This window comes from Pygoscelis adeliae, unplaced genomic scaffold (genome assembly GCF_000699105.1).
Source record: "Pygoscelis adeliae isolate BGI_AS28 unplaced genomic scaffold, ASM69910v1 Scaffold25, whole genome shotgun sequence".
Classification (NCBI taxonomy): domain Eukaryota; kingdom Metazoa; phylum Chordata; class Aves; order Sphenisciformes; family Spheniscidae; genus Pygoscelis; species Pygoscelis adeliae.
This window is the reverse complement of record NW_008824808.1, coordinates 1,802,285-1,827,280: the sequence shown is the minus strand read 5'-3', so window position 1 is coordinate 1,827,280 and position 24,996 is coordinate 1,802,285. Positions and strand designations below refer to the sequence as shown.

The window sequence follows — 24,996 nt, the reverse complement described above, 5'->3', positions numbered from 1 at the left end:
TCAATCTCCAGAGGCAAGTATAGTGACATCCTCCAGCACGTCACTAGAGCAGACAGGAAAAGAAACAAAAATCATGCTTTGAGAAAGAAAGAAATATGCCAGACCAATGCAAGAAGCAAGGTGGAGGAGAAGAAGGGAAGAGAAAGGGAACATTGCAGAATAGAGTTTGAGCAGGGAGGACAACAGAAGAGGCAAAAAATCCAAGATAAATTTTATGCTCAAGAAAGCAGTTACTCCTTGATTGCTGCTGTCTCAAAAGTAATAGACTTAAACATGCTGAAGACAAAATGTCATCTCAGTTTTCCTCGTGAAATGATGGAAAAGCAGAAGAAAAATAAAAGGAAAAAAGTAGGCTTTGTAACTCAACATTCTCAGTCCCAAGAAGACCCAAATGTTTCTCCACACAGTAACTGTGCTGCTCCATCTGTTCAAAAGAATTGCAAAAATTTCATTAGAACTGCCCCATTTGACAAGTTTGAGATTCTTTCTTCAGCATCTTTTATCTTTTTACCCTTTGTACAGAGACTAATGGTAGCACTCTGCCTTATACTGGGTCTGTTAAAGTTTAGAAAAATGGAAATACTGTTTTCATGGAGGCCCCAGTCCACTATGAAGTTTCAAATAGCCTCTAGTTTTGATGAAGTCTATGGATAGTTGCAGTATGTTCTAATTAATGGCAAATAAATGAATAATTATTGATACTGAAATCAATATATGAGCCCCAGTTTCATAATTCAACATATTTTTCTCATTGAACACACTTATCTACAGCAAGCCTTCTGATCTCTTTCCATTGCTAGTTAAAAGTGAATTCCAGTTTCATTAACAAAACATCTTTTTCCCCAAGCTTTTCCCCCAAGACAAAGACCTTCCTGATTTGCCTCATGTGAAGCAATAAGGACAACCTTTTAAATGGCATACTTGAAAATTCTCAAAAGCAGTGCAGTGCAAGAGGCCACCCCTGTAACTCACTTCAAGAGGTGAGAAAGAGCTTTCAGTTGTACTAACCTCAAGCAGAAAGCAATGGGAATAGAGTATTTCCTGCAGCTGCCCTGGAAAGGAGTCAGGGAAGTAGGTATCTTTGTGATACTGCTAATGATGAGGAAGAGATTACACTGTAAATGGCTACCATGATCACCTCAATCAATTCTATTCTGTGCTACACCAGGATTTCATTAGCTACATTTGAGACTTTATTTTTAACTAATAAGTGAAAATTCTGCTCATTACCTAGAATTGATTGCTAATTACCTAACCTAGTGCTACACTCTACCGAGTGACAGAACTTTGGCATTGGTGATAAATATTAGTCCTCTATTCATATGGTGATAATATTCATGTTTATATGGATTATAGCAAGGACAAATTGGAGTAGCTCTGTGGTCTTAAGGGAGTATGTACAACCCAAGACTGATTCATAGCATTTTAAGAACATATAAGTACAAAGTTGACTCACTAATGTTTAGAGAATATCGGTCCATCTAGCTTTGTGTTTAAACAGACACTGCAATTCACGCCACAGCAATACCAGTGTTTTCCAAGTAAGTCTATCTTATTACAAACGTGATGAAAGTTACTCAGGGTATGGCAGTGAAAAGGAGATAGCTGTGCATTTCTTGAGTGCTTTAAGCACCAAAGAACTACTGTCATTGATCTGAGCTTTTACAGAGGATTAACCAATCTCTCTCTCCCTTTGGTGAAAACGCTTCTCCCTTCCAATCAAGCCAAACACGTATTTCTCTTTTCTATCTCTTCCTTCTTTGGAAGTCATTCCAATTTTGTTTCACTAAGGCTGGAAGATACTCTTTTATCAGCATTTCACTGCAGTTTATCTTTTTTTTTTTTAATCTGTATAGGAAAATATTTAAGTACAATGTTTCATTCTAATTATCTAGCTGCAATGTCTTAAGCTTATTAACACTGCTAAACCACATAGCTTTATTGATACCATGCGGCAAGAAAACCCAAACCAAACAAAACTGGTCACTATTACTTTTGCTAATGGAAAATCAGGGTGTTACCACTACAACAGAAATGTGGCAATTCTTTCTAAAGATTATCTTTTTATGCATAAAGTAAAATACAAAGCTTGGGCTTGTCAAACAATCTATACCGGGGGGGGGGGGGCCCCCCCAAAACCAAAAAAAAAAAAAAAAGAGAGGAAAACTGAAGGGATTATTTGTCCACTTATAATCACCTAACCCTAATCCTGCGGTAGTCCACAGTTTCCAAATGGACCTCAAAGCAAATGGGAAGACAGGCTAACACAACTTCTTTAATCAGACCTTCAAAGGGAGCTAGGGCTTGATTCATAAATGGGACTTAACATCTATGCTTAACATTTTGCTGCTCTGATTCCTTGCAGAATTCACCACTTCAGAAACTACCTGAGGTTCCTTGAACATTCACTAGCAGAGCAATGTGTGCCAAACTTCCAGCTCTCATCTCAGCATTCAGCTCCCACTGAAGCATCCTAACCACAGCGTGAAGGAATTATGTTCACATAAAAATGTATGCTTCATCTGCAGCCATAGGTATTTATGTCATTTAGGAGCAGTGGAACAAGCTCCATAGTGAGGAACCGATACACGTACTCTTCCATACCTTACTGGTGTGAAAATAGCATTTTTAATGGGAAACTGGGTCCAGCTGCCTGGTCCAGATCTAGTATGGAGAGGATCAAAGCGAAGCAAGGCCCTTCTGCCAAAGTGTCTTAAATATGCATTTGATCTTTTTTTCTTAAAGATTTATATTCCAACACTTTAAAAAAATTGAGAAGAATATACTCAAATTTGTATGTGCTTCTGTTTGCATATAAAGACTGCACTGGCACATACACAAAACATGTAAGTGCCAATTTTCCAGGAATTAAACACAAAGTAAAATGCTCTCTCCTCCCCGTGCAGAGCAGTCTTCTACTTGCCAGAACGTGTCTCAAATCCTGTACAACAGGATTTCACTATATGATCAGTAATACTTGTGTTTTCACCCCTCAACAGCCTAGGATTCAGCTCTACAAGTATTTCCAGCACAACATCGCCTAGCTGTGATTTGGAAATGGAATAGGATTGCTCTATCAGACATTACGCTCCATGGAAAGAGAATACAGAAAGGTTGCCAGAGCCCTGGAGTTGGAACAGTGTTTGTAAAGTGACTCTAAATGCCAGGGCAGCTAGAATATTTCGTTCCTCTCCATTTCCTTCCTCTTTTTTCCTGAGAAATTTCCACTATGCAGCCCAAGTAGTCTAATCATTACCTGAGGCTATATCTATGTACTGGGCCTAATTAGTTAAAAATATAGCACTGAATTCTTCCCAAGGCCTGCAATTAAGACACCACATTAATCTTAGTCAATAACTTCATTCTGCTTGTTTTTCATCCTGGAATAAAGATAAAGTGATGGACAGGTAGTCCTGGAGTCTAATCCTCTTTAATCCCACAGAATCTAGTCTAAAGAAATGAGGAGGCACACTTCTCCTTGCTGTCCTGCCATGTCTCACCCCTGACTTGGAACAATCGGCTCCAAGAGAGCACTGATTAGCATCTATGCTTTTTGGTCCTCATCAGTTCTTACTACCAGGAGTTAGTAACCAATTACATGGACAGCTAACCACTAGCAGCTGAATAGAAACTATCAGCTGTTTTGACAGAGATTTATAAAAGTGATTTATAAACCATGGCCACAACAGTGATGCAAACCTCAGGGCCTCCATATCCTCATGATGTTCAGTCATTCTTAACCTATGAAGTATAAGCAAAAATTCAACCCTGATGGTAGAGAATGGACATAAGTTTTAGCAGGGCTGAGTTTGGTATGGGGCTTGAAATAATTAACCTCTTACTGGTTTCTTTATTAAGAAAGAAGAATTCCACAAAGATCAGAGCTCTGTTGTTTGCTTGCTAGATCTTTTAATTAGTCATGGCTTTTAGAAAGCCTAAATCACCCTGGTGATGAGTAAGAACTAGTAGAGTGAGGGAAGAAGGCTCAGCACCTTTACCTCCATGTGCTCTGACTCCTTATCCCTCTCCTTTCCCACTCTGGTACACCCATGTAAGGGGACGCGAAGAGGAGCTCTGCCTACTTTAAACAGAGATGCTGTACTGCTGCAGTCCCAATGGATGACAGCTATTCTGAGGACTTTGATGAGCTCGGTGTTTAAGTGCTGCAGACCCAGGTGACAAAATACTCAATTCTGAATGCAAATCATGTACAGAACTAGCAAGGGCACCAGCTGCAAAGTTTGACCACTGGTGAGTACACTGACTTGGATCAGTTTGACCCTGCTCTTTTATTCATCCTTTATTAATTTTGAATTAATATCATTCAGCCTTTGCACTGCAGTGTAGTAAAACTGACTTGCAGTTGTTTTCTAATTATTTCCACTTCCATATTACAGCAATGACAGCCTACCACATTTAAAAAAAAAAAAAAAAAGACAAGAGGACTTACAGAGTTATCTTTCACCAGAAGAGCACAGCACTGGATTCCTGCCAACAGCATTTTATGGGGATTCCAGGCGACAGAATCAGCCCTGCGGAATTTATAAATGGAGAAAGGGAGGTGGAAATTGCACCTATAATCATGGGTACTAGAGAATCAAAAATGGCCAAACACAATCTAAGCAGACAAATCAGATTTCCCATTTCCCCCCCCTACACAGCCATATGTTCAGAAATCTCTCCAATTAATAGTAATATGTATTTTGGAAAACGCAACTCAGAATCATAGAATAGTTTGGGTTGGAAGGGACCTTTAAAGGTCATCTAGTCCACCCCCCCTGCCATAGGCAGGGACATCTGCAACTAAATCAGGTTGCTCAGAGCCCCATCCAACCTGACCTTAAATGTTTCCAGGGATGGGGCATCCACCACCTCTCTGGGCAACCTGTGCCCCCTTGTCCTGTCGCAACAGGCCCTGCTAAAAGGTTTGCCCCCATCTTTTTTATAAGCCCCCTTTAAGTACTGAGAGGCTGCAAGAAGGTCTCCCCGAAGCCTTCTCTTCTCTAGGCTGAACAACCCCAACTCTCTCAGCCTTTCTTCATAGGAGAGGGGTTCCATCCCCCGATCATTTTTGTGGCCCTCTTCTGGACCCGCTCCAACGGGTCCGTGTCTTTCTTATGCTGAGTGGAGACCAATAGGCCACACAACTTTCATCTCAGTCCCTGGTAAATGTGCCTATGAACTAAACGGACTTACCTGTGGATGCCATGAAGAAGTTTGCAATGCTTCCTTGATATCAAAGCCGAGCCACCCCAAGAAGCCTGTTGGAATGTTTATAGAGCCAAGACAATATTATTTGTATAAAGTTCTTTTCATAATGCTTCAACTAATAATTTCTGAAGATGTTTTATCTCATTTAAAATTTAGTTTACTACATGGTCAGTGGGCTAAATTTTGCCTTCAGTATAATTTACTGAAATAAAGATGGCAGCCTGGGGCTATGCCTAAAATAGAGGAGCTGATGGTTTGTGCCACTATGTGAGCCACAAACTACACTGTCTCTTCTGTGTAAGCAAGAGCATGGACTGAAGTGTCCCCGCATAACCAGACCCATTCCTGATACTGAATCAGAAGTGCTTCCTTTCCCCCAGCCTAAACCTAAGCAGTGGGAGCAGAAAAGCCCCATTTTACATATCTTTGTCTGGTTTTAAAGACCTCTAATGATGGAGGCTGCACAACTTAACCACTTAATTTGTGTTTAACAGTATCAACCCTATTGATTTAAACTGTCAGTCCTAAACCGTGTTTACTCTTGTCATACTTGCAGTGGTCAGGGGAACAGATTATTCCTTTTCTTTTTGCAGCAGCTTTTAAAGCATCTGTAGACTATTAGGTATTGTCTCTTTGTCTTTTCTAGTTTAAATAACACCAGTGTTTTCAATCTTTCCTCATTGGTCATAATTTATAGATATGGTTCTGTTTATCCTCACTGCTTTACTATTTTCAAATCTTTCTCCTGTAGGTCCTTAACCTTCTTGCAATGCAGCTTTTTATTTGGACACAACCTAGATAAAGCAGATGGAGCACCAAGCAGGAAGAGGCAATTATTTTATGTATCTTTATTCAATTCTGAAAGGCATTTAACCCTATTTGAAATACGATCACTGATTTGTAATGTACTGCAAACCCCAGATCTTTTTCTGAAGGTCTGCTGTCTAGCCAACAATCCCCAGCCTGTGTTTGTGCAGTTGATTATTACAGCTTAAACTCAGAACTTTATCTTTATTGAACTGTAGCCTAGTTTTTCCCGCTTTTTTCTCCAAACTGTCAAGATATCTTTGATTTCTAATCCTGTCCTCCCACTGCCTCTTGCAGCAGTTCTATGTCATTTTCAAATTTAGTCAGCGTATTCTTTTTCATCCAAGTTATTAATGAAAATACCAGATAACTTCTAACCTAGGATGGACCTCTGTGGAATCCTGCTCAAAATTTTCTCCCCTTTCAGCAGTGAACCACTGGTAACTGCTCTCTGAGTATGATTTTTCCAGCCAGGTTTTCACTCACTACCACAGCTGCAGCTTGGCATGTTTCTCTGGCTTTCTGATGAGAAGTTGCAAAGACACAATAAAAGTTAACTGCTTCTCCTCTATCCATGAGACTACAGAAAGAAGGTAGATTGATCAAGCTAGATTGACACATTTTCTTTATGACAAGTCCAGCTGGGAGCAATGCAGAGTAGCTCAAAACACAAAGATTATCACCTGTGTTCCATGCAATGTAATTGGTAACTAGGTATGAGGAAATTACTGTGTTTCATATGCAACAAACCACTTGCAGCTGAACAATGGGAATCAGTGTTCACAGTGTGATTAAACTAACTACCTAAGCACAGGCTAATAGGTCAAACCTGATTTTCTGTACTGGTCTAGCCATAAGAAAAAAAAAAAGTCAAAGTAAGGACCAGCAGGGAAGAAATACTCATACATGGTATTTAAAGCTACATGAACACAATACATGACATACATAAGTGCTGGAGCTTGAGTGCATATTGATGATGCAAAACAAGTCATTAAGAAAGGCATCATCGGTGTACGATAGAATGCAATAAGCAACCTGAACGTGTGTATGAATACTGTAATGTGCACTAAATAAGCCTGGTTATAGTCTCTGCACTTAGGCTATTGAATGGCTTGACTGCTGAGAGTTTGGGCTTATTGGTATTACCTTCTTAAAACAACTTTTTCCTTAAAAAGTCCCTTTTCCTCTTTAGGTTTGTCTCCATGTGAGAGCTTATCTACTATTTCTGACTTTATTGAAATTTATCTTCCTGAAGCCCACTGATTTTATGTTGACGTTCTCCCTTTTGCCCTTCCTAAGAATCATGAGCTTTATCATTTCATGTTTAATGAAAAGAGTCTCCCTAAGGCAAACATATCAATTTTTGGGATCAGAAAATATTCTGAAATGAGATACATCAGTGTAAATCTGGAAATAACACCACTGACATTCATACAATATATTCCTAAAAACAGCTCCTGAGATTTGCAGTAGATAATCCTGATTCCCACCAATGATACACGAAAAGTCCTAAATTAGACAGAACCTTCCCTGCTTTTTAATCTTTGTTTTAATTGTACTGTATCTTTTTTTCCTCCAAAGTTGCAGCAGGCCTAAACAGCAGTACTCACTAGCTGTAACTCAGACTTGCATAACACGTAAATCATTCAACAAGAAACCAGGCCTTTCAGAGGAATGTAGATCCTCAAAGCTTTCAAATATATTCTATTCTTGCCTATAAGGCTAGAAGGAGGTAGGCTTGCTTAAAAACAAAGAAAAAAATCCAACTCTTCACTGTGTTTCTCGTACACTATTTCTGAATGGCAGATGCCTGGTCTCACTGTACCTTTTCACGTACCTTTCTAGTAAACCTGTTTCTAATGGTGCTGTGAGTGAAAAAAGGTCACATTATGAATTACAGTCTGCTCATTTTACCATAGCACATTTGTATATACATGTATGCCTGATGTCACTTACACGGAAAGGTTTCAGTCTCTTCCCCACACCCTGTTCTCATATAAATACAGCTAGAAACTTTAAACAAAAAATAAGAAACAGCCATCCACTCAACTCTTCATAGATGGTGAAAGGAAAGATGGATAAAATACTGATAGAACTCCTGAGAACCACCGAGAGGTTCATAACACAAATCACATCTTAACAGAACGATGGGTATTCCAGATAATAAACCCTATTTATTACTGGACATTTGTCCTTCTACTGGGAATCAATTCACATCTGACAACTACAGTCACTGTTTAAACAGAAAATTAACTTTAAGATATTTACTGACATTTTTACCTTAGTTTAACATAAGGCAAAATTGGAAGGAGAAAGTAAATTCTTTACAAAACACTATCAACTGCCTATGAAGTATATAGTTCAGAATATGGCCCAGGCTCATCCCACCTAATTTTAGTTATGCAGCTACAGGGAGTATGTTAGGAGACTACTCATTTTGTCCTCCTACAGACATTGGAGATGGCTCCAGCCATGTCTATTCAGCTCACCTAAGATCCAACAAAGATTCTGAATAGATTGTTCTTTCCACCGACTACACACAGACACACAAGACTGTTTGGGCCTAATGTGAATGCTGCGCTTCTGCTGAAAATCATCTGAGTCATTCTCACCAGCGCATAGCCATGAGGATGCTTTGCAGACGCTTTAAATACTAGGGCTAAATTCTGCATCTTTGCCTCCAAGTCAGTAAGAAAACTCTTTTGACTCACACATACAGTGACTCTATTTATTAATGTCTGCGAGACATTTATTTGAAACACATCACTGCCTACGTGTTTTTTCTTTAGATACTCAACATTAAACAAACACTTCAAAAATTCAGAGCAGGTCTAAAAGTCTCCATTAATGTTGCTCCAGATTCTCTCACTGCTCCACGGCTTTTAATCTAGCCATTCTGGATTTGTGGCATTGCAATTATGAAGAGAATGCTATTTTAGAAAATATGAAGAGAGTAGTTTTACAAAAATACATTTACAGCTAACTCTTTCAGGTAATAAGAAGGCTCAATGATTATTCCAAAAAGGTTCATGAATGGATTTTAATATCCAAACCTTAAATTATAAAGAAATGAGAAAAGAAAAGCTTCTGAACAATTTCGGAAAATGTAAGGAGATCTACAGGAAACTCAAACCTGTAAATATGAAACAGAATAATTTACGGCTGGTTGAGTCAGAAAAATACCTTTATTTTAACCTGTATGAACCATACACCACGATTTTAATGTGCCCATTCTCCAACAGAACGTTGAAAGAATCCGAAGTTATATTTGTATATAATCACCTTTGAAGCATTTTTAGGAGGTAGCAAGAAGAAACTGATTTTAAAATCATTTTGAAATATAACCTGACAATGACAAAATAGCTTTGACTGCTTGTCACAACCAAATTATTTGCTGTTTTTTCAGCACGTGTAACAGAGACAAATCAGAATGTATTTCTGTTCTCTATGCAAAAAAATAAGTTATTAGAACCCAACTTCTACAAAGAAACACCAGCAGTCAAAGAAAAACAGCAATTATAAAAAAGCAATGCTAAACAAAACTACTCAGTATGCAAACTCACGTCAACATGAAGCCATAGGCCATGCTTTTCACAGATATCGGCAATTTTATCCAGAGGATCAAATGCTCCCAGCACTGTTGTGCCTGCTGTAGCACAGACAAGAAATGGTGCTGACCCCTGCAATAGGATTCAGAACAAAAAATTGTCATTTGCACTGCTCGTGTCCTCCAGTATATCTGCAGAGCTAAGTATAAAAAGGTCAAGGAAGGTAGGACAAAGATGCAACAGTCTACATTTTAGTTTCCCAGCGGAAGGTACTGCATTTAAAAGTGCTGACTCTTTAAAAAAAAAAAAAATAAAGCAGCATTTTCCATTTCCAGTTAACAGCATCCCAGGGCAGACTTTACCAGCTTCAGACTGTTTTGACAGATGCTAGTTTTGTCAAGATCAAAACATACCAGATATTTGACATCTCTCTTTATACACTGATTTTAATTTCTCAGTCTTCCACATTTTACTACCGTATTTGCTGCCATTCTGCTGAATAAAATAAAGCTACTAGCTCAACCAGCAGGCTACCCACGCAAGGAAAGGGCTCATCCCCCTAGGGGTTCCACCTGCGTTGTCTCTACAATGCCCCTATTCTCTGCCTAGCGAAGAGGAACCTTCAGTTAGAGAACACGGCGCATACAGTGACCGGGACAATCATCACTACCTGACCCCAGTGCCTGGTCTACAGCAAAGTGCTATCCTCTTGCTCCTACTCCTGCCTAGAAAACAGGAAGGGCTGTAGGTGGTAACTCAACGTTAGCAGAGAGACCACTGGAAACCTCAGACAGTTTTAAGGTTAGACAGGTGGGATAAGGAAAACTATTGTCAGGTTGCAGTCTCAGACAACATCCCAAGCCATCCATTCTGGTTTCAGTGGCTTTGCTCACTGCTTTCCCCCTCAACTAATACCAGGGGTGCAATTACAATAGCAGACTAGGCCACACATACCAGCTGACACCTACCCTTGCAGATGTATGTGCCTGTGCCTACTTAGGGGCAGAAACTGAAACAATGAAAAGAATTGGTGGAGTTTGAAACAACTTCATGAAATTGAGGGTATCGGCCCTAGCAATGACTGTGCAGTCTCACTTGCTAGTAAATGCATGCTGAAGGAACTCCTCTGCACGTTTCAGCACCTAGCCCACAGCATGACAACGCAGTTACTGAAGGTGGATTAAAGTTGTTATTAAGTTGTATAATCTGGGATCCCTGGAGTTCATTTGCAGTGAATTAAATCTCTCAGATGATGTAAGCCTCTCTGCTGATGTGACTCAATATAGCTTCACCGAAGTCAGACATCAGCTAAAAAAAAAAAATCAAACTCTACATACAAGGCTTACGTATCTTCACTTCAGCTGAAATCTTATCTCTCTTTTTAAAAAAAAAAAAAAAAAGCGTTGCCACTTTTAAACATCTACTACAGACAGGCTTGATTCACATTTACATTCTGACAATTTTATACTTCTTTAGCAGTGTAGAGGATGGTTAGAATGGTACATAATTATGATTTATTTGTATTTTTAAATTTCTTTACAAATTGCTAAAGCAGTGAAAAGTAACCTTGGAATGAATTTAAATTAATCCCATACATTCACAAAGAATTACCAGCCTATGATTCACTTCTTGGTCATTCATTCCTAGTACAACCTACCACAAAAGTCAATCAAACTTACAAACCAGCCTGAAGCTGAAGTACAAAACACTTGCAAGTGAGGCAAAAGATGCATCTGCTGCACCTAGTTTCTGTCAGTGTTCTCTAAGATTTTCTCCCACAGCTACATCAAAGTCAAAGGTCCCCCAGCAGCCAGTAGGTAACATGACTGAATATGGGGACAAGTCTAGGATCTCTGCAAATTCCAAAGATTGTTACCATTACATTTTTCCCACAAAGAAGGGAATTAAATTTTTATTCTTCTTGACAATATAGTTAAATAAATCTTCCTGACTAAATTCTCTAAAAAGAGGCCTAAGACTCTTGCTATTCAGTCAGTGATCATTTTGTGCTCCTATCACTAGCAAATACATCCTGTGTTGTCTAGAGTAATTAGAATATTTACTGTAATTCACCGAAGTGTCCTTCTGTAAAAGTTGTAAAGTAGCACTTTATCAAGGACAGACACACTTACTGAAGCTCTGATGAAATGAAAACCTTCCAATATACCTGTAACTTCCATTAAAATGCAAGTGAAACAGTGTTCTCCTGTAAGCTGAGCTTTTTAATACAGAACATTTGTTTTCAAATTGCAGAACACCATACTGAAGTTGACCTTTTTTTAAAAAATCATAAATGCCAGAGGATTTCTTTCAAATAACCATTAAATTTCTTATTACATCAACAAACAAGAATTCTGTTTTTGCAAGAGCAAAGAGCTCATTCTCCTGTCAGCCTGCTTCCTCTTGCTCCATTTTATTTCAGTCCTTTTTTTTCCCCCCAGCTTGCTCGAGTGAGTAAAGTACAGGTCGTCTTCCACAGATAATGCAAAGTACAGAAAGAGGCAAGCAAGAGAGTTTGCTAGGTTATTAGGACCACCATGTATCAATAGTTACACTATCTAGCATGAAACTCAAAGAAGAGATGGTTGTTTGGCAGAAGATGTATCTAAATCAGATCTTAGTGAAAGCTGTTATGGCCATGCCAGTGCATGACAGGACAGCACTGCCTTGGCTATTCTATCAGCTGCAAAAGTAGGTTTCCAAAGGTAGGATTCCATGGTATGCATTGTCCACACCACGGACATTGCACTAGTTACTTGGTATTCACAGATCGTGGACTAAGGGCTGAGCTCTGAATCCTACTGCTCTGATGCACAAACTGGAAGTGAGAAATAAGGTGAGCTAACCAGGCCAAAAGAAGATGCTCTGTGCCTTATAATTCACATTCAGTCCTCCAAGCTCTCTAAAATAAATTATGTTGATATAATCCCCCAGATTGTGGGAATGTTGTCCAAATACACACATCAGTACGTTTCCAAATGCTGGCCTTTGACTTTCTACTGGCAAAGTCCCTGGGGGAGGAGAGACACGGGACAGAATCTCTGCACTCTTGCTACAATACTAGAAAAGACCAAATTTAGCATTTGTAGCTTGTATGATAGTTTTGGAGACTAAGCCACATGTTACAGTTCTTGCTCACTGCAGAGGATAGAGCAATAGCTGCTGTAATTAACTGAAAACCCTACAGTTTTGATTTACCATTTAAGGAAAACAAATACTGCATTCATTTAAAAAAGGATCAAGGGCAAAAGAAATCCTAGAAGAAATGTGCTAAATACTTCAGAGCAGTGTTGTACTCAGGACTTTCATTAGTAGCAAACACCCTGTGGAATTTTTCTCCCTCGTAAGAGTGTAGCACCTAGCAGTCTTGGCTTGTTTCACACGTTTGTGGCAAACAGATTGCACCTATAAGAAAGACACTGTTACGTTAACTGCCCTATTTTTAAGATTTCACTCACTCTTAGTTTTTCTTCCTTTTACTCAGACACAAGCAAACAGTCCGCATACACTCCTCCTGTCTCCTTCATGCTCTCTCTCCCCCTCTCACCTCTTTCCTGGCCCGTTGGACTTGTTTCTCCAGTTCCTCAGGTATCATCTTACCTCTAAGGGACACAGATTTAAAACTTTTCAGTTACATTCAAACAGGTTGGTTATGTACAGCACTACTGCATTTTAAAAAGGCTTAGAGACTACAGCCATGGCTTTTGCTTGCTTACCTTTCATCTGTTTTGATGAAGTAAACATTCTCTGTACCAATACCCAGGAAGGAGGCTGCCTTCTTCATGGAGTAATGACACTGTAAATGAAAGAGGCATGGAAAAAAAAAAGGAGGCAATTAAAACGAAAGAAATTTCTTTGCATAGGAAACAGTGACACTGAAATTAATTTAATAGCAGCTAATACTCATGACAACAGCATATCCTAACAGAAAAAGCAAACTGAAAGCCTCACAGCACCAAGACCATCTTGTATTTAACAATGACACACACAAAAGACTGGGGAAAATAAGACAAAAAAGAGACGCGCACCATATTTAAAATGTGGGCTTAAAAAAAAAAAAAAGCTCTATTCCATACTTTTTTTTTTAAAGCTGGTTCTGCATTAGAATGAAAAGTAGAAATCTTGAAGTGTCATCAGGGAAGAATTATTAATTGTTTCAAAATGTTTTAATATAACTGAGTCAAAAGTATCAATGAGTGTAAGAGTTAAAAAACGCATGAGAAGAAAGGTCCGAAGGCTACTGAACTCAACAGCCTAGAAGCAACCGATAGGTCTGAAAGTCCAAAAGCACCACTCCTTGGAAACTGGACCCTTAATTAGGATGTCTCTTATGATAGATCTAAAGCCTCTACCACATTATCCTCGTAATTTTTCTATATGCTTTCTCTAAACATCAGCTGTTGGCCACTGCCAGACGCAGGATACTATGCTAAACTGACCCTTGGCCTGTTCCAGCAACTCTGTTCATAGGATCAAGGAGCTCAAGTCCCAAGACTTACCAAAGTCTTTACATGTGGTACAACTGGGACTTCCAAGGCTTTCAAAGCCCTATCTCTGCAAAAGGATCTGAAAATCATGGTGTTGTGAAGGTTGTTCACATGATCGTGAATCTTAGAAGCCGCTATGAAAGCAAGCGGACTTCAGACAGACTCAGCACATCTTCAAAAGTTAATATGGATTTTGCAAAAGGTTCCAGTCTGGACCAGTCTGCATTTTTCAGAAAATGAAGTTACTATTTCAGCAAAGAATTTTAGTGAGGTCTCATCACAGAGATGTCTTTGAATGAGTACAGATACATGCAACCCACTTCTCACTTTGCACTGAATAAAGGGCATTAGTGTATGAATCCTGTGAAGTGAGTGGAAAAGAAGAGGCCCCTTCACCTGTTCAAAGGATGTTAGAAATGGGTGTTTATTCAATCAGAATGTGGTAAAAATAGCTCTGGTGAGAAGGATACCCAAGCCCCACAGTCCACTCTGTACTTTTTACAAGCTTTTTTCTGTTAAACAAATATTCAAGGTATATCTTACCATATTTCCAACATTCACGTCTATAAAGACCTGCTCTACTGTGGATATCATTATTCCAGCATAAGAACATTTTGTCTTATTCCAGAATAAGAGTGTGCTGATCTCGCTTTAATCCATCTTCTATATTAGCCTGGGAATTCAAGATACAGTAATCTTCTTTATCTGAAGATATTTTTAGATGTCAAAACGACTCTGAATAACCTGCAGCATACCAAATGCCTACCCACTCATAGCAATGGAGTCAGTTTTGAGAGTATGCAGCATCTCATAGGACAACACAATTCTTCTCAGAATCAAGATCATCCAAGCCTTGGATTATCACTGCTCCTCTCAAAAAATAAAACTGTCTCCTTTTCACATTATTACTGAAAAGTTAAAATAACGCATACTCCAGCAACCCTGAAGATGTCTAGAATTGTTACTTTTCATACAGGAGGTGAAGCCAGGTGGTTAATTAATTCCATTTTCTTCCAGAGAGTTCACACAAATGCAGTTACTGCAGAACATAATTATGAAAAATGTACAACATTTTAATGTGTGGGCATGAATATATTAAGGGTATTAAAGCCTGTCACGCTTATTTTGATGAGATGGATCACCTCAAAGGGCTCTTTCTTTTTGACAAAAAGGTTTCCCCTACCATCACCCACTTTTTAAATAAAGGCATACAAAAACACTACCTGATACTATCAGGTAGTTTTAAGAAAGCTTAATTTTGTAACATGACACATCCACAAAGCCTTTAGGGCTCATTCATTTAGACTGTTACAAGAATAATAACATACATAGGTGGATAATTAGTCTTACATTACATCAAATTACATCAGTAATAGTCATAATGATTGTAGAGTGGCTGTATGTTGTTCAGTAGAAGTTTGGAGATGTTTTCAACTGATTAGTGAATCACTTAAAATACAAGTTGCCTCCCTCACTGGTTTCTATCCATTAGGTTCAAATGAAAGGTATGAATCACCAGGAATAATCAGATTGCTCCAAACCGAGAAAGCAGTAGACCTGCAAATTCAGTATACTAGTAAACAGGCAATCACTAAATCATGTATTTTATTATAAAAAATGGTATGGGAGACTGGAAGAAAGATAAAAGAGGCTTGAGCACCTGAGAGATTATACCAAAAAGCAGAAGGAAAGAGAAGAACAAAGAGAATACCAAAACAAAACAGGCTGCAAGATACATTATTTCTCGCCTCCACGAGTACTTCTGCGCCTCTTGGAAAATTTTGTCAGGTCTTCAGTAGGACAGAAAAGGGACAAGACTTACACCACTACATAGACTTGGAATATGCTTTCTTTGATGAAAAAAGTAGTCTTTCAGTTATATGGATTGAAAACACACAAGAATTTCTTTTTTTCCCCCACTATCATTACTAGAAACCATTCTGCTAAATTACACCACATCATTTTAAGAAAGAATATACCAGAGAACATTTAGCAACTCCAGACACAACAGTGTCAACTAATTCACTTGCTCATATTTCCCTTTCCAAAAAAAGGGAAAGAAATATCCAGATAAAATGTATTATTTGTATCTAGATTATATACGTAATTTTAAATAATAATTTTAAATACTGTGAGTTCATACTACACTCTTGCCATGTCTTTTGCAGTTTTGTTTGTTTGGACACATTATTAAATCTGTAGCCATTTGTACTAAGAAATGAATGCCTTTGAGCACAAGATCAAATTGGAATAGTGCATTTAAGATGTGCTGCTGTACCATCTTAACTATAGCTAGACATAGTTTTCATTTCCTAATAATGTTTGCAAAGACAAGGTACTTTCCCCCTGTGCTCATTAAAACAGAAGATAAATTTGTATTTTCTTGATTTTGAAAAGTTTCCTAGAAACATGATTGCATAAGGCAATTACATTATTATGAGATTGTTTTATTACTCATTTTTGTCTGTTGTAATTTCAACAGGGGACGACATGGTGAGTTTATGTTGTGTTCTCTCACTTTATTACTTTCATGATCAAGCTGCACTGGGGAGGAATTTAGTTTCATTGCATCTAGAAAACTGCTCATATCAGCATGCACATTTCAACTGTTTATACATCCTCTTCTACCCTCGGTTACCTCAAATTTAGCAGATTTCTACCTTTCAGATCAATGCAATACATTCTTGGGTCAGAATAAAGTTCAGATAGGACTCAAATAGCAAAAAGTGATAATAAGGTGGGCTGACATCTATAGCTACAACTGTATTCAGCTCCTACAGAGCCACAAATCATGCCTCAAAAAAGTGAGATATAACAAGTTCTCTACTGCTGCTACCGTCTCAAGAGGAATCACTCTGTAATGGTCCAGCAAGAGAACTACGGAGTAGTAGCATAAACAGTGTTCATTGTGTATCACCATAATTAAGTAGCTAAGCATTTTACTTGCAGGAACAAGGAGCCTTTTTTATTCCTGAAGGCCAAACAGAGCATGTGAGGACCTTGGGTGGGCCATGCATTAAACATACACCTTCATGTTATCCAAGAACATACAAAAAATACATAGCCCCAGATCACATAAGATTAAGTCACCGACAAGTCCATGCATTCCCCTGCTCTACAGCAAGGCAACTCTTTCAGTCCACCAAGTGCCAGACTGAAACTTCGGGACTTGGCAACTCAAGGCAAAAATCATTTCATTTGAACACAGTGTTGAAGCCAAGCCCTAAAATGACACAAATGCCTTGAGCAGCCATGTGTTTTGACTCTGTATCAATACTCTCAGTTCATTATAGCCTATGGCTTCTCCATGCCAACACTGTTTGCCTGATTCATGTCAAAGATAAACACAGGTTGTTAACTTCTCCGTTGTTAACTTCTCCAGGATTTTTTTTTTTTTTTTTTTTTTTTTTTTTTTTTTTTTTTTTTTTTAATAATTTGCTTCACCAGGTACCTCTTCAGTAAAAAAAAAAAAAGGTGCAAAATGCTAAATAAAAGAAGGCTCAAAATAAAAACAAATAATAAAAAATTAAGATTGTGTGACACAAGCACTTATGTACTTTTCTTCAGTGTGGGCCATTTATTACATATATTCTTAATATGACATATCTGAAGTAAACAAACTTCCAAAAGGTAACATAACTTTGACTCAGTACAGGTGGATCTAAAATAAGTATATATGAATATGCACATCTCCTCCCTTGTAACCATGAATAAACACTAGAGATCTTAGACAATAGCCACAACATCTAACTACGAAAGTGGCAGTTTTACAGCAAGTGATTATTGAGTACTAAAGACAAAATGGTTTTGTGAATCAAGCAAAGTATTAGAGATCAAGAGCACTGCCTTACGAATAATTTACCAATTTATTTTTCCTGGTCAGTTCTATGTTTCATAGTTTTGGTCCTTCTAGTGAAGCAAAGACATCAAAACAAATTTACTCCAGGGGTCAAATAAAATTTCTTTTGTCATGAAATTAAATGCTTGTTTGGTTTTGAGTATGAAAGTACACATTTTACTTAAATCTTGCAATGAAATAAAATGTTACTTCATGATAAAAATTCTATGCACTTCACTTCAAAAGCATTAACAGAACACGTTTCAACCTATTTTTTTCCTCCTTAGCTATTTTTAAGATGTAATGAGATGAATTAAGTATGAACTGATATGTCATTTCATATACACACTTTTCAGAAAGAAAAAACCTAAATATATTTTGCCTGGGGAAAAAAAAAAATCCCTTTATTTAGGACATTTGGATTCAGTTCCAAAATATATGTGCTGTCTTGGACAACTTATGCAATGCCTTCATCCCTTGGGCCTCTTCAAAATAAGCCTCTTGACTATTTACACTGCAAACTGTTTGGAGCATAAACTTAAGAGCTAAAATTATTCTAGTAACTACATACGTCCTAGTACAACAAGGTTCTCACTTCCACTGGGGCCTTTATATAGTGGAATCAGAATTAATAACAACTCTGTACTAATCAAACGATAAACTCTTAAAATTGGAGGGAGAGGTGAGAGAAAAAAGCCTCAAAAAAATTAGCTTCAGAATAAATATATGAATAAAACTCAACTTCCCACAGGCAGTTTGGACAAATATTATTCAAAAACTTTAAAACTAGCCACACATTTTCAATTACTTAAAGAAGAACTGTCTAAAGATGCAGCAGTTTTTTCCAAAATGCTTTATGGTGGATTTGGTTCTGTACCACAACCAATCTGTATTCAGACATAGGTCAGAGTGGGAGCTGCAGACAGCCATCTCACAGGTCCACAAGTGCTCAGCTTAGTACAAGTTAAATGTGCATTTGACATCCAAAACCTGTCTATGGTTCCTGCTGGACTTTATGCTGTAGGAAATCAAATGCTGCAGACCTCCACAACACACCACATGCATTCTGCTTTGGGTTTGCCCCAGGTACAACCTATTCTTACACCAGCAATTTCCAAGAGCAGGAACATCTGTGTTTGTTTTCTGAAAGCAAGTAAGCTTCTGCGGGAAAATTTACCATCAGACTTCTCCACTTACACTGATGACAAAATTATTGTACCAGTGCCCCATCACATATGCAAACGATATAATTTTGCAGCCATTGAAAAATAAAGTTCAAAAAGCTTTTTTTGTTTTGTTTTTACCTCTTCTGAAGTGAATAGGACTAGTCTTGGCAAACCTGAAAGCCCTTTTTCCTTTATCTCAGGACAAAATTTGTATCTTGCTAAGTTCATAGCATACATATTAGAAACAGAGCCACCTGCAGAAAGAGACATACAAATATTGTGTTAGCCACAGTCCTAGCAACTGTCCTGTGTCTGAGTGCTTGACCTATTAGGGAAAATAATAAACAATACAGTTAGCCTATAGATGCATCCATCATAGCTTATTTCCTCCCCAAAAGCCTACAGACATAAAATGAACTTCGGGCTCTTGCAGCATGCATGGCAACAGAGCATGTTTGAATGCTCTTTGGGGATATTTCCTGAAGAATAAGAACTGTGCCCAGACAGTCCTCCCCAACAGAGAATACCCTGAAACAGCTCCTTCCCAGTGCCAGCTCAGCTGCCTGCACCAAGCTCAGCTGTGGCTGCACCGTACAGAGCCTAGGAGACCTCTTGGGCAACGAGGCCTCAGAGTATTATTATGGGGAAAAAAAAGCCATTAGAAAAAAAACCACAGTGAGTGGGAACTGGAAGATCTGCAAGGTAAGATCTGAATGGGTTTTATTCACTTAAATGAACAAAACCAAAATAATAAGAAAAATCCTCACATAAAACTAGCACAAAAAAGTACAATTCACTTGTCTTTTGACAGTACCTCAGTAAGTTTTAATTAAGCAATTCTGCTGTAAAAGCAAGGATTCTACTGAAAATACACATCAAATCTGACAAAAAAAACCCCATACCATTAATTATTATTTTTTTTAATTTTAGGTGATTTTAGTTTATTTATTTTTCTGCTACTTACATGTAGGCTAGAATTAGCAACTTTGTTTTGGTTTTAGAGGGGGGGTTAAATCCATTTACTCATTTAATTTCTCTTCTCACCCCCAAATTAGATAGAAAAACTTCACATCTATCCTAATAATTTGTTATCCGAATAATCTCTGGAATAATATCATTATGCTTCATTTCAATACAGCGGGCTGGAATGCTGCTTTACAAAACGTTTGAAAATTGTGGCTTATCAAGAAGCTTAAGAAATATTTGGTTGGTTGGCCTTACCGTAACATTTAAAAAAACTATCAAAATTCAAAGCAGTTTTGATAGGGAGCTCATGACGCTCCTGCTAAGATAAACCCTGGTTCCCATGGTTGATAGGCAGGATACAGAGATCAGTGCCCTCAGGCACCACTGGTTGGTGTCTAGCACATAAATCAGCCCCCTGTCTGTCAACCAGTTTGACTCAGTCCAATGAGGCTGTTGGTATTGTTTTTAATAAGGTCAGGAAGGGCATCAGTTACAAACAATTAATTTCCACATGATTATATTTAATGTAGAACTGTTTTCATTCATTTGCTGATCAGATTCACAGAATTATTACTAGAAACACATAAGATAAGCCTGGATTAAATAGTTGTGTGTGTGCTATTAAATAATTTTGCATGCATTTTTTTAAAACTATTAAATAGTTTTGCATGCATTTTCAAATACTCTACACAAATTTAATGTTCATGGAATTACTGGTATTAGCTGGTTTATAACGACTCAGCTTGAAATCAGAACTGTTCCTACCTGGATTAAATATACCATCACCTTCTTCCCAGCCTATGAACTCAATCATTTTCTTGATGACTGCTTCTTCCACCAACAGAAACACAGGGGATACTTCATATGTATATCTGAACAAAAATAAAAGCATCATGATTGGTATTAAGACTACAGCATATTGCTAAAACTAGATAAAGGTTTCTTGCACCTTTCTCTAATCTGTCAGAAGCTGACCACCATCAGCAGTAGAATTCTAAAATAAAAACACTATGGATGTGACCCAGTAGAGCAATTGCTTAGTTCCTGACAGCATCACATTGACACTTCCACTCTCAAAGTAAAACATCAGTTTGCTTTTCATGTAGGTCACACGCTTAAATTTCAGCTATAATGATCTATTGCAAGCAACAATTACTTTTTGTTTAGGCTTTACATTTGCAAGTAAACAGTAGACAGGTAACCATTTGCATTCAACTCTGTGCAGAATGCTTCAAAGGAAATGAACAACTAAGTCTGATTAATTCATTTTTATGGACTAAGCAACATAAAAATCTAAGTTTAAAAGCATTGAAAACCAAAGATCTCTCCTCTTAAGTCCCACCTCACAAACTAGAAAAAAAGGCCTCATCAGATTAGCCAACCTTCTGGTGAGCTATTCAGCCAATACAGACTGTTTTCTCTCCTGAATTCCTGCACAATTCCTACCTCCTCTGTAACACTGAAAACAGAAATCAGAAGGGGCGGGGGGGGGAGCAAAAAAAGGTGTTATTCCAAAAAGCATGCTAATTCATCATCAAGAAGACAAAGAACTACACTTACACACTTGGGTTCAGCGCTTCTGTAATGAAACGAGCCACTAATGAGTAATAATCTATTCCGGCATACAGCTGATTGAAAAATCTTGGATGACCTGAAAATACAGATGAAAAATCAAGCAGTGACAGGATATACATGAGAAGAGAATACATCACAGGCCCTCTCGGTTGAATGCTGATCACTGCAAACCACAATTCACTCCATCATTCCCTCCGTATTTTCTGGACTTACCGTCCTTTTCTTAGGTTAGACAGTCCTTTGAAAGTAAATTTAATAAGCACTTTCATGTCCCAAAACAAGGTTTGAGAGATGCAGGTAGTGCACAGAATGAATGTGAGTTGTTCACAAATTTTACAAATCAAAAAAAGAAAAGGGATTGACAATTGAGTATACACAGTGGCTTTTAACAGTGGTCTTGAGAGGCCACAATGGATGCTCAGCCCAATTTTGCTAAGCAGTGGAATACAGGAACCTGCTGATCCCAGGCAGCTGTGCCTGCACTCCCAACCGAAGTCTCAGTATTGAGAGAAAGAGAGGCAGTGGAAAAACTTGCTGCAGACTTAAAATGACAAGTTAAAAGAATTTGTTTACCTGCCTTGAAACACTGAGATAGTATAAAAACAAGTCAGTGCAGCAGTGGGATCACCACCTAAATTTTAATCCACAGCATAGTACTTTTACATGCAAAACCAGGTAAACTGTATGGCTCCATTTATATTATATCTGGGGCTTCAGTAAATGTTTATACTTAGATTAAAGACTATTTGCACAGCATATTTTTATATACAATATCCTTTCCAAGGTGACATAGTGTAACAAATGAAAATCTAAAGGCAATTTGCAAAAGCAAGATAAACAGAACACCTTCCAGTAACTCAGTAATTATATCTGCATATTATTAGTGCACTCCCCCTGTAGATCAGTATTGCTACTCTTCTACAGTTTTCCAAGGCATGTGTTCACTCTCAAAATTATTTTATGGTTTTACTTTGCAGCAACAGTGACTGTAGCAGGGAACATGCCCTGGAAATGCACAACTAACTATATCAAATGTCCTTCTCGCTTTCCAAAACACAGCCAAAGCTATGCCACATCTGAAATCCTGAGCTACTGATCTGCAGCACTATTTCCTGAACAGATGTTGTTCATCCCTTTTTGCTAAGATTGAATTATACTACACATGCTGCAGAAAGGTTAGCCATAGAGAACTAATCCTGCAGAGAGATGTGGTGTACTGTCTCCGAAACACTGCAGGCTCTCTTCTCACAGTGTCTGGAACAGGAATTACTGCCTATCAGCAAATTAACACCCTGTAAGACTATTGCTCAAAAAGAACAATAGTAAATGTAGGGTAATCATCACTAAGAATGTATGAGGGCAATGATGGCAACTCTACTCCTCACCACTCAGACAGCAGGAAATAACACACAAAGGTCCTTCTCCTGCCTGTTTTGCTAAACTGTTACATCATACCTGTCTAGGTGACTTTCACAAGACGTCAGAATGACAGAATCTACCATTAATGTCAATGGCATTACAGTGATTAGTTTTCGATTAGTTTGCCGTGATTACACATTTCAGTCAAACCTATGGTGACCAGCATTCATTCAAACAACGGAAACACAGCCAAATGTTTGCGTACTTGTATAGGCAGGCAGAAAACAAACATTCACACTCCCGGTTTCCTGAAAGGTGACAGAACTTTGTAAACATTATCCTGTCTTCCTAAGTTAGCATACAAAATAAATTCACTAGAAATCACACTCCTACTGGTTTTGACGCTGTATTGTATAACATCCTGGCAGAGTTGCAAGAGTTTCTGATGAGATTCTCCGGTGTCCCTCATTTCCAGGTCAAGAATCTGCTTCAGTGTCTCGGGGGCTCGCCATTCACAAACCTAGTGATGGGGAGGGGGGAACACACCAGCAGTGAACAGATGACCCAAGAGGAAAAGGTTATAAAGGTACAAGGTAAGCACCACATTCAGCCCTGGTTTCACAAAACTGCCCATTGCAGGGCAGCATGCCACCAGAAACTATCTCTGGTAAACTGGTCTCATGGGATCTTGGTTTTATTTTGTCTCAGGCATTGCTTGACCGTAAAAATTAGAGTGGGGAATGCTGGAAGGCAGGAAAGCAAGAGGCCTGCAGGTCAAAGTCTGTCCTTAGCTAAGGATTTGCTTAGCTAAGGATTTGTAATCACAGCATTTTCAGATGCTGTTCTGCCAAGGGGTGGGAGCAACGAGTGCTTGCCCAAAGGCAAGCATGATTCATTTGCAGCTCCTCTTCCCATACAGCTTCTTAAGCAGGGGTTCTGAAAAACCCATAGCAATCCAATAACGTCACCCTTCCACAGTGGTACCACATCCACTGTTCCTCCTCCTCTAATACCAGTGCCCCTGAGGAGCAAACAAATAACTCCCACCACCCCAAACAGGAAAAAGATTACACCCATTTGTCATGTCAAAAAAAGTGACCATTGTATCTGAGATGAAAAAACTTAATATTTTAAGTTTTTTCTGGCAAATATGTATGCTAATTATGTTATTGAAAGGTTTTACAATATGATCTTTCTTAATTTGTATGGCTGTCTCCCTATTTCAGAGCCAGGCACAGACTAGAAGCAATTTTGAGGCTACTTAAAGTGCAATAAAACACAGCTTAGAAAGAAATTGATTTACTGTTCATTATCTCTTTTACAAATTCTCAACAACTCTCTCTGGCTTTACCTTTTCTGTTACATCATCAGCTTTCCGGATGACTTCTTCCATTATAATCTTACAGGCCTCTTCCACAAACTTCTCTCCTGCTTTTGAGTCCGTTATTGGACCATTTAGGATGACTCCATCCACCAAAACAGCATTCTTCTTCTTCTGGAGCATCTCCTGTTTGCAAATACTAACTGTAAGATAAATAACTCACTGTTAGAGCAAGGCCTGGACAACTAAATCATAAACTAAAAAAAATACTCTTTCATTGCTGAAGATTTAGTCAACTTAAGGAAAAAATTCACATGGACTTTTCACATGTACAAAAATCCTAGATTTTGGTGGAAGAATCTTTACAGACAAAAAACCTCGACATGTTACTTCAAACCTAGACTCTTATTATGTAGGCAATAACAGCCTACTGTATGGTATCTACTGCTTTCTGTAGCATACAAAAGCATGCAAGGCACCTTCCAAACACAGAGGAAAATACAGTTCTGGCTTAGAACATAATACAGCTGGATAAACAGAAATAAAGTGCAAGATAATAGGCATTTTTCTTAGCTGAAAATGTTTCCCTCCACATGCCATCACTCCCGTTCCCCTTTTTTCATTAAATAATTTTCAGCTTCATTTCCCATATCTTTATGCTGCTCCTTCCCACCAGCCAGTCCTATTACTCTGAGTCTTCCGCAAGTGTGTCACTGAC

At 38.3% G+C, this 24,996-nt stretch overlaps 1 protein-coding gene across 2 annotated transcripts in view; it reads right to left on the bottom strand.

The window, feature by feature from the left end:
* Positions 1 to 24,476, bottom strand: part of GADL1 (glutamate decarboxylase-like 1) — an 82,139-nt gene extending 57,663 nt beyond the window's left edge. For both annotated transcript variants that reach the window (XM_009324175.1, XM_009324173.1), the window contains exons 1-10: positions 24,309 to 24,476; positions 23,351 to 23,477; positions 21,584 to 21,674; positions 20,789 to 20,895; positions 19,196 to 19,311; positions 13,283 to 13,362; positions 13,114 to 13,168; positions 9,582 to 9,698; positions 5,197 to 5,261; positions 4,451 to 4,532 (exon numbers count right to left, since the gene is read on the bottom strand). In XM_009324175.1, coding sequence (XP_009322450.1) covers positions 4,451 to 4,532; positions 5,197 to 5,261; positions 9,582 to 9,698; positions 13,114 to 13,168; positions 13,283 to 13,362; positions 19,196 to 19,311; positions 20,789 to 20,895; positions 21,584 to 21,674; positions 23,351 to 23,477; positions 24,309 to 24,461 — 993 coding nt within the window. In that variant the 5' untranslated portion in view covers positions 24,462 to 24,476. The remainder of the gene's footprint in view (positions 1 to 4,450; positions 4,533 to 5,196; positions 5,262 to 9,581; positions 9,699 to 13,113; positions 13,169 to 13,282; positions 13,363 to 19,195; positions 19,312 to 20,788; positions 20,896 to 21,583; positions 21,675 to 23,350; positions 23,478 to 24,308) is intronic.
* Between the last annotated feature and the right edge of the window lie 520 nt (positions 24,477 to 24,996).